Source organism: Crocuta crocuta, unplaced genomic scaffold (genome assembly GCF_008692635.1).
Source record: "Crocuta crocuta isolate KB4526 unplaced genomic scaffold, BGI_CrCroc_1.0 scaffold246, whole genome shotgun sequence".
NCBI classification, from domain to species: domain Eukaryota; kingdom Metazoa; phylum Chordata; class Mammalia; order Carnivora; family Hyaenidae; genus Crocuta; species Crocuta crocuta.
Genome location: NW_027531902.1, coordinates 4347558 through 4364946, shown reverse-complemented (window position 1 = coordinate 4364946; position 17389 = coordinate 4347558). Strand labels below are relative to the sequence as shown.

The 17389-nt window shown below is 45.3% G+C and overlaps 1 protein-coding gene across 2 annotated transcripts in view; it reads left to right on the top strand.

Moving 5' to 3' along the window:
* The first annotated feature begins 2 nt into the window (after positions 1-2).
* The window catches only part of DRC1 (dynein regulatory complex subunit 1), a 38481-nt gene continuing 21094 nt past the window's right edge, over positions 3-17389 (top strand). For both annotated transcript variants that reach the window (XM_077774096.1, XM_077774095.1), the window contains exons 1-7: positions 3-157; positions 9837-9924; positions 11789-11901; positions 13984-14167; positions 14750-14887; positions 15834-15920; positions 16804-16926. In XM_077774096.1, coding sequence (XP_077630222.1) covers positions 3-157; positions 9837-9924; positions 11789-11901; positions 13984-14167; positions 14750-14887; positions 15834-15920; positions 16804-16926 — 888 coding nt within the window. The remainder of the gene's footprint in view (positions 158-9836; positions 9925-11788; positions 11902-13983; positions 14168-14749; positions 14888-15833; positions 15921-16803; positions 16927-17389) is intronic.

Sequence of the window (17389 nt, the reverse complement as noted above, 5' to 3'; positions counted from 1 at the left end):
CCATGAATCCGCCGGGGTCCCTGGGGATTCTGGAGGAGAAGGAGGAGGAACACTTGTCCACCCCGATTCTCGGGCCGTCCATACACTCTGACAACCCTCAGGAGCGGATCCAGGCCCGGCGCCTCCGCATTGCGGCGCGCCTGGAAGCCCGGAGGCGGTGAGCCGGGGGGTCTGGGCGGGTCCGCAGCTGAGCGCCGGGGGTGACGGCGACGCAGGGCGGGGACGAGGCGGCCGCCGCCGCGGCCAGAGGTCCTGCGAGGAGCGGGCGCTGGCTCCACGTGTGAGCGGGACTTGTTTCTCTAGGAGATAGGAAGTTTCTTTCAGAAGGTTCAAGCGAAGTATGGGATACTAAAACATTCATTACCCTTGTAAAGTCAAAGACGGAAATAATAGGCCCCTTTCAGCACTTTTACTGAGAGCCATGCACTGTCAGCAATACACTGAAGACGCAGGCCATCCGTGACCTGCCCTTAGAGGCCTTGTTTTTCCTCCTTCCATCCCAACCTGCCTGCCTTCCACGTGCATTTCTGGAATGGACCTCAGCCGTCACTTCTGCTGGTCTCAGTGGCTTATCTGGTTGTGTGACACAAACCCTCGTTCCTACAGGGGCTGAGACTGATAATCACAACCTTCGCAGGCCGGGGTTGTTGCCGCTGTCCATTCACAGACACAGTGGGCTGTCACAGGGGGTCCCGAGAGGCACTGCACGATCTTCTGAATTCCTGAGCACCTTCGCTGTGTACAGGCTTCTACGTTGTCCTGCTGGTCAGGGTCAGCTACCCTACCAAGATGGTGACTTCTTGTCTGCCCGCCGTTGGACACAAAGGGCCCGGAGTGGTGTGGCTGTGTTCCAACAAAACTTTATTTGTGGACACTGAAATTTGAATGTCGTATAATGTGTACCTGTCACAAAACATTCTTCATGTTTTGATCTTGTTTTTCTGAGTTAATAAGCTTCACTTTTTAAGGGAAGTTTTAGGTTCACAGCAAAATTGAATGGAAAGTAGAGGGATGTCCCATATATCTTCTGCCTCCACACCCGCACAGCCTGTCCGACTATCAACATCTCCCGCCAGAGTGGCACATTTGTTACAAATGATGACCCTGTATTGATACATTATTACTCAACGTTCATAGTTTATGTTATAATTCACTCTTGGTGTTCTATAGATATTGACAAATATTTAGTGACCTGTATCTACTATTATAAGATCATACAGAGTAGTTTCATTGCCCTAAAAATCCTTTGTGCTCTGCCTATTCATCGAATCTTTTTCTTAACCATTAAAAAGTGGAAAAATCATTCTTTGCTTGTGAGCCCTACAAAAACAGGGGGGGGTCATATTTGACTCACATGCCAATCTTGATGTAATGGATCCATGTGATGGTCTGTGGGATATCTAGATGGTCCTGGTCTATTCAGACTATATTTTGACAGCGATTAGAAGAATTAACATGATCCTGTAAGTGTGAGGATTATGAGTATATATTATTATTATTATTTTAATATTTTTATTTTATTTATCTCTAGGAGAGAGAGAGAGACAGCGTGAGCAGGGGAGGGTCAGAGAGAGAGGGAGACACAGACTCTGAAAAATAGGCTCCAGGCTCTGAGCTGGCAGCCAGCACAGAGCCCGACGCGCAGCCCGAACCCACCACCGCGAGATCATGATCCAAGCGAAAGTCGGACGCCCAACAGACTAATCCACCCAGGCGCCCCATGAGTATATATTATTATCTATGCTCTGTAAATGTGAACTTCCTGATTCTTTTTCTCGATTGAGGTAGAAAATAATGCATTTGGCCCAATCACTGACCACCCTGTATGTACCTAAGGCCACTCTGATCTGCTCTAGCAAGGATATCACACTTGCATGGCAGCAGCAATCAGGGCTGCTGCTTGGTTGAGCTCGCAGTGTTGCCGGTCATTTTCTGAGAACCATCTAGAGTTTTCAGGAGCCAGACCCATGAATTAAATGGAGACTCAATAGGAACCACCCCTTCTGCATCCTTGAGATCCCTAAAGGTGACACTAACACCCACCATACCATCCCCCGTCCCAGTTTGTGATTGTTTTTATGTACTCAGGTACAATTGTAGAGGTGTCCGTCTGGCCTTCCCGGCCACGATAACTCTTACTCACAGGCCAAGGACTACCCTGGGAATTTTTCAAATTTCTAAGTATGTTAAGATCACTCTGGCTGCTCGTTGAGGGAATGGTTTGGAGAAACCAGAAGTGTAAGTAAGGAGACCAGTTAGGAAGCCGGTTGCATTGGTCCAGATGAGGGGTGAAGCTGGTCTGTACTAGTTAGTGGCAGTGGGTTTGGAGAGAAAGCGGATGTTACTCAAGACATAGTTTAGGGCTTACATGATCTGGATTTACAGATTTTGGATATTCTGGTCAAAGATTGGGGGGAAAAAACAAGAATGGCTTGAACAGCTCAGTAGATGATAGTGCCTTTTATTGAGATAATAAAGACAGTGATGGGGGAAGTGAGGCAGGATTTGGAAATCAGGAGTTTGGCTTTAGATATATTAAGTGAAGTTGGATTTGGGGAAGACATTAAAACCTAGAGGTCCATTAGACAGTTGGACGTGGGTCTTAAACTCAAGAGAGAATCTGGGTTAGAGATGTCAGTTAAAAGAGCAGCATTATGATTGTATTTAAAACCATGGGAATGGATTAAATCAGAAGGGAAAAGAGGTTACGAAGAGATGAGAAGAGACCTCAGGCCAAACCCTAGGAAAGGTCTGCATTTGGAAATGGCTAGGAAAAGGAACTCTGACAAAGGGCTGTCTCCATCATATAAGGGTGACATAGAATGGCCACTTGGTCCTGGTGGAAAATAAGTGACATGCAGTGACATACCTAATTTAACACTTGGAGCCAGTAGTTTTTAAAACACAGCTAATAATAATGGTCTGGAAAGAAAAGCAGACAGTGAACGTTTTCTTTGATCGAACTTTGCTCATATAACCAGGCCAGTAAAATAATTGTACAAATAGAAGTAAATGTTACAATACGAAATAAGAAAATAGTAACAGATCAATACCTTTTAATTACCTTAATGTATTGGGGGGGAGGGGCGGAGGTTGAGGGAGGAAGAATAAACATGAAGAAATGTTTCCACAAGTGTTTTCAAAAGAATTCTGCAAGATGTAGAGAATGATGGTAAATGGCAGAACTGAACTAACTAGCTACATGCATAGATGTCACAACCCAACTCTATTCTCCTTCTCTGTTCTGTGAATTCACTTCATTTAAAAAAAATTTTTTTATGTTTATTTATTTTTGAGAGAGAAATAGAGTGTGAGTGAGGGAGGGGCAGAGAGAGAGGGAGACACAGAATTTGAAGCGGGCTCCAGGCTCTGAGCTGTCAGCACAGAGACCAATGCAGGGCTCAAACCCACGAACCATGAGATTATGACCTGAGTTGAAGTTGGACACATAACTGACTGAGCCACCGAGGTGCCCCTGAATTAACTTCCTTGTTAGTTAAAGGATAAGAAATAGAAAAGTGCTATCCTGAAGCCTACACATATATTATTAAAAGTCAACAGTAAATACAGAAATTGCTTAGAACTTAGATCAACAAAATATTTTTCAGAAAGGAGTGTTTTATCACTGACTTTGTTTTGTTCCTGGCACATGTTGATAATAAAAAGCAGACTTTTGGTCTGTTGTATTGTTCTAAATTAGGGATAGTCTCCTCGATTACCTGTGGTGCCCACTGCCCTAATTGCATGGGCCTTGATATGCCACTGAGGTGGAGCTTCAGGAAGAAATTGTTAATGGAATCAAATGTCATATAAAAATAAAGAACAGAATTAATAGGCTAAAGCTTCTGAAAATCCCAATCTCTACCATCTCAGCTGAAATTTGAAATTCCTGGGAGATGTGATTCTGGAGTGAGGATGACAGATGGAACACATACATTTATCTTGGATCTCTATCAAAACTCCATTAGCGTGACATTTAAAGGGATTAAATAAAAAAGACATAAACCCACGAAGTCAAGCAAAACAGAAGGACTCAAAAGCAACAACATTTTGGAAGCTGGGAAGCCTAAGGACAGATGGTAGATGGCTTAGCAGATTCAAGAACATGGAAATATAAACTGGTAGTGAGGAAAGCTGAGAGCCCCCTTGATTTACTCTGCAGTAAGTCTGCAAAAGGCCAGGAAATCGGGAATATCAGGTTCCTATGGAAGTAGAGGTGAAGAAGGGGACTTAAAAGAAGGTTTGGAAAATTAATAGTTGGATGTCAAGAACATTTTTCCCACCTTGCACAAAAGATGTGGAGTTTGGAGGAAGTAAAATGGAGGATCTATGGTCTGGGGCATGCTAGACAGAGATGAAGCAAGAACACTGTACTCAAAGCCAATGGGGGCATCTGGGTGGCTCAGTTGGTTGAGCATCTGACTCTTGATTTTGGCTCAGGTCATGATCCCAGGGTCATGGGACTGAGCTCCATGTCAGGCTGAGCATAGAGCCTACTTAAGATTCTCTCTCTCTCTCTCTCTCTCTCTCTCAAAAGAATTAAAAAAAAAAATAACAAAAGCAAGAGGGTTCAGTGACCATGTGCACACTGGAGCCAAGACCGTGCTTTCCTTCTGCCTGTTCTGGAAATTTGGGCAGTTGGAGCTTCACATCACAGGCAGGAGATTGATGTCTCTCTGTAGAACCTGACCAGCCCCCAAGGAAGGATTTAAAGGCACTGAACACCAGATTTGCACACCGGGCCATCCAAGTAGATGGTCCTGCACTCGGCTCACTGTTAAGATCCGCCCTTGCATTCAGAGCTTTCGTTCAGCTTTTTCGTCTTATGGGGATAAGGTAGCCAACGATTTCTAGACGTCTGAGGAAAGTCTTTATCATGAGAGGTAGACACCAAAATGAATACCCAGAAAAAAGCAACTTAGAGGAACTTGAGACCATGTAGGAAGAAAAGGCAATACTGATACAAGAGCCTATCATTAAGATGATCCAAGGAGAAAAAATAAATGATATTGCACGTATGGAACAAGCCCAGGATGCTGTTGAAAGAGGGGTTGAGAGAACAAAATAGAGCTTGTGGAAATTAAAAAATATTATAGAAATGGAAAACTCTGGAAGGGCTGGGAAGTCAAGGTCATGGAATGGTGCAGAAGATAAAGCAAAAAGAAAAATAGAAACTAGTGGAAAAAATATTTTTGAAAATTAGAGAACTAGTCTGGGTGATCTCATATTCCTTTCTATTTTCTTCTTTAAATGTTTGTTTATTTTTGAGTGAAAGGGAGAGAAAGTGTGAGTGGGGGAGGAGCGGGGGCGGGGGGGGGACAGAGGATCCAAAAGGGGCTCTGTGCTGGCAGCGGAGAGCCTGATGGGGAGGGGCTCACACTGGAGAACCGAACCATGAGATCATGACCTGAGCCAAAGTCGGACATTAACCGACTGAGCCACCCAGGCGCCCCTAGTGTCTCCTTTCTAGATCCGTAAAGAAAGGGCAGAACAAACAGAGGGGGAAATTATCCCTGAAAGTATTTGAGAAAATTTATCAGAACTGAAGTTCATGAGTTTCCAGCTGGTGGGCAACACCTGACTGAAAATGTGCAGCCCAATGGATAAAAGTAGACCCACCCACAAGCACCAAGAGAGCTGAGTGTTAACGGACAAACCTGAGTGCAGCTGCCTGGTGCTTGAAAAGCCAATACTCAAGAGACAAGTTTTTTTTTTTCAATAGTTTACTGTCAAGTTGGTTTCCGTATGACACCCAGTGCTCATCCCCACAAGTGCCCTCCTCCATGCCCATCAGTCCTCAGTTTGTTCTCAGCATTCAAGAGTCAAGAGGCAAGTTTTTTGTTTTAATGTTTCATTTATTTCTGAGGGAGAGAGAGAGAGAGAGCGTGAGCAGGGGAGGGTCAGAGAGAGAGGGAGACACAGAATCTGAAACAGGCTCCAGGCTCTGAGCTAGCTGTCAGCACAGAGCCCAACGCGGGGCTCGAACCCACGAACCGTGAGATCATGACCTGAGCCGAAGTCGAACGCTTAACCAGCTGAACCACCCAGGCGCCCCAAGAGGCAAGTTTTAATTGGAAAAGAATCTGAGCTTTATTTAGAGGTCTGGCCCCCCGGGGAGAAGGCAGACTCTAGTTCAAAAACCAACTCAGGTTTCCGCCTGGCCCAAAGATTTTTAGAGGAACTTTAGGGCAGTTAGTCAGTAAAAAGTGAGCACAGTGGTCCGTGACATACCTCTTGATAGCAGGCGGACTCAATAGTGCCAGCTAGACATTATCACTGGCGGTCAGAGGTCAGAGGAGGTGCCGGGGTGGAGGGCTGGGGGAAGGTTGTGCGAGAGGGTTGGGTCCTGAGTCTTTCTAGGAAACAATGCAATGTATAATCTATAGACACACAAAGAAAGGTTTAATTAATCCATCACTCAGGCCAAAGAGCTTGCTAAAATGTAAAGACGACTAAGGTGGCTGGAGGGGCCGACACAGCGGCTCCCAGAGCACTGAGAACCAAGAGAAGGAGCCTACAAGTTTCCAGAGTGGAAACAACTGTCACACGCACAGAAAGGACTAAGAAACAGAGTGACTTCCGGTTTTTGAAGGAGCAGCACTGGAAGGTAGATGACAATGGAGCAATGCTCTCAAATTCTGAAGGAAAGTGATTTCCAACCCCAAACTCAAAACCCAGCCAAACAAGCAATTAAGTTCCAATTTTTTAAATCCTGAGAAGGGACTTTGATTGGTCGGGAGGTGGGGTATTCAAGAAGGTGGCAGTCCATTGAGACCCCGTGTTTGGCAGTGGTGAGGCAGCAGCTCCCTGAAAGCGGGATTCAGCTCAAATCCGAGGAGAGATAAGCCTGGGACAACTCCTTTGGAATATGCTAGGTCAGCGTCGAACAACAGAAATATAAAGAAACACAGTATGAGGGGCGCCTGGGTGGCTCAGTTGGTTGAGCATCCGACTCGATTTCAGCTCAGGTCATGATCTCGTGGTTTGTGAGTTTGCGCCCCACATGGGGCTCTGTGCTGGTGGTGCAAAGTCTGCTTGGGATATTCTCTCTCCCCTACCTCGCTTGTTCTCCCTCTCTCTCAAAATAAACAAATAAACTTAAAAAAAAAAAGAAATACAGTGCGAGCCACATATGTAATTAAACATTTTCTACTGAACCAAGTTTATAAGTAAATTTCTCAAAACACAAAACAAAACAAAAAATTTTTCTAGTAGCCCCGATGAAGTAAACAAAACAAAACAGGTGACATTGAATTTTGTAATTTATTTAACTTTCTATGTAAAAATATTATTTTAACATGTAATCGACATAAATCATATTGAGATAGTTTGCCTTTTTTTTTTCATTCAGAGTCTTCAGAATCCATGTAGTATAAAATCCATTTTATACTCACAACATATTTCAGTTTGGATCAGTCACTTGTGGATAGTGGCTACCATCTTGGACAGTGCCGTGCTAGGAAAGTCAAAAATGATAAGTAAAAAGCAGCAGTGGGATTCAAGTTAAAACTGGGTAATAAGTGTTTGTAGCATAGTTATTTTTCTTTCTGGAGCACTGGCTTTTGGTCCAGGAAGTGGTTGGAAGGATTTTTAAATAGAGCTGGTAATTAATTGGTGGTCCAAGTAGAAAGTCAAGAGAATGAGTGCATTTTGTCTGATAATGGGAAACCATTAACCTGGCGATGTCTGAAGACTCCAGTAGAACGGAACCATTAGTTTTCTTAGTAATGGCAAAGAGTAGGTTCAATATGAATAGGGAAGTGAATGACATGACAAGAAAGAAAGTGAGTTTTTGGTTAGATTTGGAGTTGGGGGGTAGTGGTAACTCGACTCCATATTTCAAAAATGATGTAACACTATGTAGAGCTGTGCTGAACTTTGAACAAAGGAGGGGAAATGGAAGTCAATATTAGAAAAAAAATTCAAGAGGTGCCTGGGTGGCTCAGTTGGCTGAGCATCTGACTCTTGATTTCAGCTCAGGTTGTGATGTTGTGGTTCATGAGATTGAGCCCCGAGTGGGGCTCTGAGCTGAGAGTGGAGCCTGCTTGGGATTCTTTCTCTTCCCCTCTCTCTGCCCCTCTCCTACCGTCTTTCTTTCTCTCCCTCTTTCTCTTTCAAAATAAATAAATAAACATAAAAAAAAGAAAGACAGAAGGGGCCCTTGGGTGGCTCAGTCGGCTAAGTGTCAGACTCTTGATTTCAGCTCAGGTCATAATCTCTTGGTCCGTGTAATCGAATCCTATGTCCAGTCCTGTGCTGACAGCTCAGAGCCTAGAGCCTGCTTCAGATTCTCTGCCTGCCTCCCTCTTTGCCCCTCCCCCACTTGTGCTCTGTCTGTCTTTCTCTCTCAAAAATAAATAAACATTTAAAAAAATCAAGAGAGAATGAGACAAAGGCATCTGCTTATCTCACTGTGGATGATATCATAAGATGATGGTTTCATTTTTCTTTTTTTTTCCAAAGGATTTTTGAAAACGTTTATTTATTTATTTTTGGGCGGGGGGCGTGCATGCACAAGCGGAGGAGGGGCAGGGAGAGAGGGAGAGAGAGAATCCTGAGCAGGCTCCGTGCTGACAGCACGGAGCTTGCCTCAGGGCTCAATCTCACCAATTGTGACCTGAACCAAAATCAAGAGTCACAGGCTTAACCGACTGATCCATCCAAGTGCCCCCTCATCTTTCTTAGGGCAGTACTGGGCTTCCTCATGGCCACTGTTCACCAGAGAAGAGTGTGGACCCCCATGCTGTAATGGTGTGATTGGTGGGGTCATTCTCTCCTGCCTCCTCTAAAAAAGCCCATAATCCAGAGCCTTATTTTACCTCCTCCTCTTTGGTCTTATTTTCTGATTAACACACACTTACACACATACTCACTATTTGTAAAATTCAAGTAATACAAAAATATAGGAAATAGAAGTCCTCAGTTAAGTTCCCCTTCCTTAAATAACTACTGTCACCTTCCAAAAGTATTCCTATGTGTATATAAGCCTATTTTAAAAGGAAAATTTATATTATAGTTTACACATTGTTCTACACCTGGCTCTTTTTACTTAACTATTGTGGACATCTTTGCTTACTGCTAAATATTACCTTGTACTCTTTATAGGCAACAAAATATTTTCTTCTATTGGCTCTTAACTAAACTCTTAAACAGGTGGGTGTTAATATGTGTGTAAGAATGTTTCCATTTTCCTGCTAGTATAGTCAGTGCTGTAATAATCATTCTTCTGCAGATTCCTCTGAGAACTCGCACAGATTTCTTTGAGTACTTTCTGTAGAGAATTCCTGAAGCTTGGGGCAGAGGGTTGGCATGTTTAAGTTTGTGATAAATCTTGCCAAAGCGTCTTTGAGAAAGGTTGTTATACTTCACATCCTCAGCCGTGGAGTAAAATGAAGAATTGGGCGCCCACACCAAGCCCACACCTGATGTGGCTTTTAAAGGCTTATAACCCTTTAAATATTTTTTTGTCTGATATGGAGAGTAATGATACCTCACAGGCTTTTCAATTTCAGTTCTCTGGTTCTATGTGACGTTCAACATATTCCCAAATGTCTCTTTACTATATGTATTTCTTCTGTAAATTCCTCGTCCACATCCTTTGCTAGTCTTTCTGCTTTGTATTTTGTCTTTTTTTTTTTTTTTTTTTTGGTTTNCTAGATGGGTTCCCTCCTGTGTTTACTTCTAGTGTTTTTATGATTGTGTTTTAAAAAAATATATTTAGATTTTTATCCACATGGGATGTATTTTTGTATATGGTGTGATATATTGTGGAAACTCTAAATATAGAATCTATGTACTAGAAATAACTTCAGTGTCTCTACTGTCTCCCATCATAGGGAAGCACTTGGAGACTATTTAGACGGAAAGAAAGAGAGTGAGGAAGATCAAAGCAAGAGCTACAAGCAGAAAGAAGAAAGCAGACTGGTATGAGCTGGGTGACAGATGGGTCCCATCAGCCCATGACACTAGGGAGCTGGGTGTGATGTCATGGCTTTCGTACTTTGCTAGAAGGATCTCAATAGACATTCCATGTCCCTGCCTCTAGGCGGAGGTGAATTTGAATCTTTCCCATTTTGAGAACTCTCTAGGAGTGAGCTTTCATGTTATCTGATGGACTCTTCATAAGATCAAGTCCAAATGTTTAAGTTGCCCATCCAGGGCCTACAGTTCCCATCCTAATCTCACGGTCTTCTGTCCCGCTGGTACCTCCCTTGGGCCTTTGCTCTGGCTTGGCGGATCCACTCGCTCATCTCCAGTGCGGTTCCACACTTCCTGTTGTGTGCCCCTCATCATCCAGAAGGCTAACCCCCTCCCCTCCTCACTTCCCCCATCTCCTCTACCTTTCTTCTCCTCTCCTCTCATCAGGGTGCCTTTCCGTGTTTCAAGACCATCTCAAGTCCCAACNTCTCCGGATATCTAGGTGAAGACTTCATTCTGTATTCAATAAAACTGCATTTCTAAATGTCTTTAGAAGGACCAGATGAAATAGAATCTCTGATCATCTCAATGACTCCTTTGTATGATGATATATATAGTTCTTATTCAGAAATGAGTTGAGAGGGGCGCCTGGGGGGCCCCGTCAGTTAAGCGTCTGACTTCGGCTCAGGTCATGATCTCACAGTTTGTGGGTTCGAGCCCCACGTCAGGCTCTGTGCTGACAGCTAGCTCAGAGCCTGGAGCCTGTTTCAGATTCTGTGTCTCCTTCTCTCTCTGACCCTCCCCTACTCTCTCTCTCTCTCTCTCTCAGAAATAAATAAAACATTAAAAAAAATTTTTTTAAACAGAGATGAGTTGAGAGCTGGAGAACTTGTAAATTCCAAAACAGACTTGGAAACACCCAGGCATAGCCTAAGGATGCCTGAACTTGTTTATGAAAGCATGTGATCACCTAAAGGCCAGGAGTAAAGACACGGAATGTGGAATTCAAAGAGGGGTTTAGAAAGGGGATACGAATAGCAAAAGTCCTGAGCCGTTATTGGAGATGGTGGGGCAGCCAGCGGCAGTTCTCTCCCGTATTAGGGCCTCTCAGAACATCTCACGTGATGTGAGCTTCAACATGGAGGTTATTCCCTTGGCTTACTTAATAGTTCAGGGCATAAGTACATTGTCCAGGGCTGACATGGAGGCTCCTCGATATTAGGATCTCATCTCCTTCTGCCTGTCCTTTTTTGCTTTCATCTGCTCATTGCGCTGTCCTCAAGCACCACACGCCAGCTCGGGAGAAGGGGGAACGGGGCAGCAGAGGGCACACCTCTTCCTTTCAACGCACGATTCAGACGTTTCACACATCACTTCTCCTTCTGCTCATGTTCTGTTGATCACACTGTATTCTAGCTGCAAAGGAGGTTGGGAAGTGTATCCATTTTGGGAGGTCAAATGTCCAGCTAACATCAGGGGTTCTGTTACTCAAAGAAGAGGAGGGGGAAAGGATGTCGGAGGATGCCTGCCATTTCCTGGCTCACCTCTCCTGCCGAATTCTCCGGAAGACCCCCAGCCATGTCAATCACTTGGAGGTCTACTGGGGCAGGTGCTGAGATGTACCTAAGGGGCCTGCCGGTGTGCGGGTTGGCCGGTCTGCACGAGAATAAACAGCAGTGCCTTCAGAATCACATGTGCTCTCAAATTGTGAGCTCTGACACCACACCCCAAACGTCCTGATGGAAATGGACTGCCAAATAGATGCTACTCTTAAGGGTCTTAAGGTAGCTTTTGATTCCTGCTTGACTGCATGGGACAGCTACAGACAGTTGTGCAAAATGTTTCTAACTTCATAAATTCTTGTTTTCAGAAATTGGCTAAACTGTTGCTCTGTGGCACTGAGTTGGTGACAAATATCCAGGTAGCTACAGATATTAGAGAGATCCACAGGAGAGTGGAAGAAGAGGAGATAAAGCGTCAGAGGTGAGGAACCCCTGTGGCTTGGGGACATGAGGACATTTCCTCTGCAGGTCCCCAAATTCTCCCCAGTTGTGGGAAAGTGGCTGTGTCTAACAGTCTAGTAGAATTCTCTTATTGCCACTTGGAATCCCTTCCTCCTTTCCTTCCTTCCTTCTTTCCTTTCCTCCCTCCCTCCTTTCCTTCCTTCCTTCCTTCTTTCCTTTCTTTCCCTTCCTCTCTCCCTCCCTCCTTCCTTTCCTTTCCTTTCCTTTCCTTTCCTTTCCTTTCCTTTCCTTTCCTTTCCTTTCCTTTCCTTTCCTTTCCTTTCCTTTCCTTTCCTCCCTTCTTCCTCTTTTCCCACTGGACCATTGCAGCTCATGTCCACGTGTACATACACAGTATGATCTTAACAAGATCTTTAGTTGTTCAGCATAAGGAATTCCATTAAGCAACTTGACTGGCTTTACCAGTATACGGTGGGTGACTTTATTTTTGCAACTTCCCTCTGCCTCTCATGGGCTGTGGCCAGAACTGACTTGGTTGATTCCCAGCCATGTCAAGGAGTTAGGCTTTGATCTGTAACCACTGAGAAAAAACTGAAGGCCTTTTTAAAAAAATATTTTTTATTGTTTACTTATTTTTGAGAGACAGAGAGAGACAGAATACAAGAGGGGGAGGAGCAGAGAGAGAGGAAGACACAGAATCTGAAGCAGGCTCCAGGCTCTGAGCTGTTAGCACAGAGCCCAGGTTGAGCTCGTGAACTGTGAGACAATGACCTGAGCCAAAGTCAGATGTTTAACTGACTGAACTACCTCGGTGTCCCAGAACAACTGAAGGTCTTAAGTGGCAGAGTTACAGGATAAATAGGGGTTTTAGAAAGATGTCCTGGCTCTTTTTCATTTTCTGAGGAAAAAAGTCAAGTGCACTATAACATGTACTGTGTGCTCTAGCTCAGAGGGAAGGAGAGAGGGGAGCACAAAATGGTTCAGTGGTGATTCCTGTCCTTCAGGGGTTTGTACTGTTGTTTGGACACAGTCTCATAGCATCACAGTGTGTGAAGGTAGAGAGAGAGTCTCTGCATCTGTCCTCGCATCCGTTCTCAGGAGGGGCCTCGCCTCTCAGCCTTCACGCCTTCCTTCAGTCTGGTCCCATCCTCAGTGTAGTCCATCACAGAGTCTCTTTGGAATTTCTGGAAAGGCCTTCCCTATTCTCCACTGCTGATTGTGGAGTTTCCCTGTTTATGTGTTACACCAGTCACTTCTTAATAATTTGGGAGAGGAGAGGCACGTGGGTGGCCCAGTCAGTTAAGCGTCCGACTTTGGCTCAGGTCATGATCTCACAGTTCATGAGTTCGGCCCCGTGTCAGGCTCTGTGCCAACAGCTCAGAGCCTGGAGCCAGCTTCATATTCTGGTTCTCCCTCTCTCTCTGCCCCTTCCCCACTTGTACCCTGTCTCTCTCTGTCTCTCAAAAATAAATAAACATTAAAAAAATTTTTTTTAAATAATTTAGGAGAGGAATGGCCAGACACCTGAGGTCATGTTGATAATCAAAAATAATAACATGAGTACCATTCATTAAGGGACTATTGTGCTGAGCACCACCTCACTTAATGCCCATACCAGCCATGTGAAGCTAGATGATTTCATCCTCCCCATTTCACAGATGAGAAAAATGCAGCTTGAAAGAGGTTAAGTGACTTGTCTAAAGTTGACAGTCAGTCAGTAGCAAAGTCAGGCCTTGAACACAAACTGTATGACTCTGGAGATCAAGTGCGTGTGTCACAGAAGGATGTGGCAAAGTGACTCCTGATCTGCATGTGTGCGTGCATGTGTGTGTGTGTGTGTGTGTGTGTGTGTAAATAGGTATAGCTTTAAAGATGGTCTGTTTTCATTATGTGCCACTTTGTCTATTTGATCTCTTACTGATAGTCAAGCATTAAACTACAAGGAGATTTCTCGCAGCCTAGTTTGATTGTGAGTGAGGGTATCTGGAGGGAGTGCTTGGTTCCCAGGCCTCGTATTACAGACTCTTGAACACCTGCCTGCCCAGGCAGGAGGCAGGACCCAGAGCTGGGCTGGCCGCGTGGGCGTGTTTGTATTTTGCAGACTTGAAAAGCTGGAGAACGAAGTCAAGACGAGCCAGGACAAATTTGATGAAATTACTGTGAAGTGGGAGCAAGGCAAAAAGAAGCGAATCCCCCAGGACCTGTGGGACATACTCAACACCCAGCAGGCACACTGCGCTGGGCTGATAGAAGACAAGAACAAGCTTATCAGCGAGTTGCAGCAGGCAAGGGCCTGGGGCCCCTCGCCTCCAGCCATGTGGGCTCTGGTTGCGGGAAATAACTGGCTTATTGGTTTGCCCTTCCTGAACAGAGGCCTTACTTCATTACTCAGATGATTGCACACCTTAGGCAACAAACTCAGCCAGAAGGAAAAGCTTTTTAGTAAGTTTAGAATTACTGATGGCCTTCGAAAGACGTGCGTTCATAGCAAATGCTTTTTCAGATTTCATCTTTCCAGTTAAGGAATGCAGCTTAGTCTGCAGGAACTGTGTTCCTGTGCTGAAGTCCGGGTGTTCATGGCTCAGCTGGGAAGCCTTAGCGCTCTGGAAGCTTACAGAGAGATTTGCAGCAAGAGGTCATGGACGGTTTGATCCCGTGCTGCTCATCCAAGCTTTCCCCGAGCTGAGGCCACTCTGCTCCATCTGCCAGTGACTTCTCCAGGGAGTCCTCAGATTCTCCTGAAGTCACTTTTGCTTTGCGATTCCTAGTACTCACAGATATTGAAGAGAGAGCTCCAGGTGGAGTGTGCTTGGCACTCCTTGCTTTTGTCTCACTTGCTGACCAACCTTTGACATGCTCTTTTCTAGGAGTTAAAAACAAAAGATGACCAGTATGTGAAGGATTTGAAGAAACAGTCAGATGACATCTGCCTGCTCCTAGAGAGGATGGAAGACCAAGTGAAGAACGTGATGAAAACTTTCCGCCAAGAGCTCAATTACATTGAGGTAACAGGGTGTGAAAGAACTGCCTTCTAGGAGGACTGGGTCTATCTGGGATGTCCAGGACATCTGGGAGGGGCCTCTGCTTTCTGCCCCTTAATTGATTTACCCAGTCATTCACTCATCCAACAAATATTCATCAAGTGGCTCCTATGTGCCAGGCCCTGGACCAGGGCCTGGAGATACAGCCATGAACAAAACAAAGTTCTCGATAGAATCCATATTCTAGTAGAAGACAGCTAGTCAATAAACAGATAGACCACTAAATATATACTTGGAGAGGTGGAGCTAAGTGCTTTGAAAGAAAATAAAACATGTAAGGGTAAGAAGCATGGAGGAGGGGCTTATATGAGCTGTTTGCTGTATTTGTGGCAGCCAGGGGTGGGGCATGGGAAAGCAGAGGGTCACACAGGTTCAGGAATCAATACTCTGAATCTGAAGGACACATTAAGGATTGAGATTGAGACAAACCTTCCAAAATGGAAGAGAGCCAAGAGGGCGGGGACTTCTCTCTTTGGATTATTATAGACCCGTTTCTGCATTCCCAGGCCTGCCCCTTGTGAGCAACATGCCCTTTTGTTTCCTGGGGATGCCAGCTGTAGCGATGCAGCAGCCCTGGGTGTGACTGCGTTGTATGCCAGGGTTTGCCCTGCGACTGTCACCAAGGGCACGGCCCTTCCTCCAGCCCCCTCCTCTGAGACTGACTGAGCCACAGGACAGGTGGTACATTTCCTCCCTAGATTTGTGTGAAGCCCAGAGTTCATAACACTGATTAACATGCAACTCCTTCTATGGCCATTTGGCTCCATGAAATTTGGCAAGTCTGCCTTTGGCTCTGACTTGGACCATGTGGTTGATGCATGGCACACGTGCCATTACTTACGAGCTCTGTAATGCTGTGGTCTCTGCCTGATCAACACAGACATCAGGGCCTCTTCCTTCTTGGTCGTAGAAAGCATTTGAGATGGAGCGACAAGAGCTGCTGACCAGTAATAAGAAGATCTGGGAGCGGGCCCTGCAGGCTCACAAAGCCAAAGAGGTAAAGGGGCGGTGGGTAGGGGAAGGGCTGGCAGACGTGTCAAGGGCGACCATGGGGCCTGGGGCAATTTCTACTGTGACTGAATTTGCTAGCCTTTTTTTTCTCGTGGGGGAATTGCCATGGCAGACATTTACCACTGCCATTCCTGGTTAATCAGTGTGGCCCTCGGACTGTGGGTGCTTCTGTTGGGGACATTTGTCTCTGGTGGTGGTGAATACCATGGTTTTGTGGCTCTCTTCTTTTCAACTTGGGCGTCTACTCTAGCCATGGATATTTGTGGCCCAACAAGATGTTTTAAGATGTTTTAAAGGGTGTGGGGTTATCACTTTACTTCAAAGACTCAAAGAACAAAGAATTAGCTTGATATGGCTCCATTGGGTCTTTTTTTGAGAAATACAAAATTTCCAACTGCAGGGTCCGTGTCTGATTTCTATTAAAAAATATTGTTTTACATGTTTGTTTATTTTTGAGAGAGAGAGAGAGACAGAGCATGAGTGGAGGAAGGGCAGAGAGAGACATACACAGAACCTAAAGCAGGCTGCAGGCTCCAAGCTGTCAGCACAGAGCCCGACATGGGGCTCCGACTCACAAACTGAGAGATCGTGACCTGAGCTCAAGTCAGATGCTTTACAGATTGAGCCACCCAGGGCCCCCCTTCTGTCTGATTTCTTAACGGAACATTCCTCTTGGAGTTTCTCAAGTAAGGAAGCTCCAGAGAAAGTTAAACAGTACACAGCTTTGGGGGCAGTGGAGCTTCTGAGGGACGACCAGCTCCCTCCAGGGTCATGACACTTTGAGATCCTTCCCTGTGTCACTCTTGTCAGGTCCCCTGCGTGGGGGCAGGGACAGGGCTGACTTCTCCCTTGTCTTCCTGTACCTTCAGCTAGAGTATCTTCTGAACCGCATCAAGAAGGCAGAGGACTATGAGAAGCAACTGAACAAGCAGCGGGTGTGGGACACTGAGGAGTACAACAAGATCAAGATCAAGTTGGAGCAGGACGTGCAGGTCTGACTTGTTGCTCGGCGTCTGGGTGGCAGAGCAGACGGAGCACCTGTGCATGTTTTATCCTTGGTGACCGCCCTGAGTGTTCTAGAGTTAATCCGTTCCATCGATAGGTATGCATTATCTGCTCTCTTACAAGCGATCATATCTGAAGGAGTTCATGGGCAGAATGTATGTGGAGGAATTCTTTCTTTAATGAACCATGGGGAGCTGCCAAGAGGCAAAACTGGCAACCATGACCTGAGGAGCTGCTGAGAGGATTGTGCATTTTAGCTGAGCAAAGGGAAGGTATCCCCCGGGGAAGTTTATCCGCAGCCACCATCTGAGTGTCTTTCGGCACTTAAGGCACAGTACCTCCGGTCCTTACACTCACATGCAAGGGAGGAATCACAGTGTTTTATATGCCAAGAAATAGGCTCAGAGACAAGGCTACTTACCTAGTAAATGGTTGGTCCTGGATTCAAAC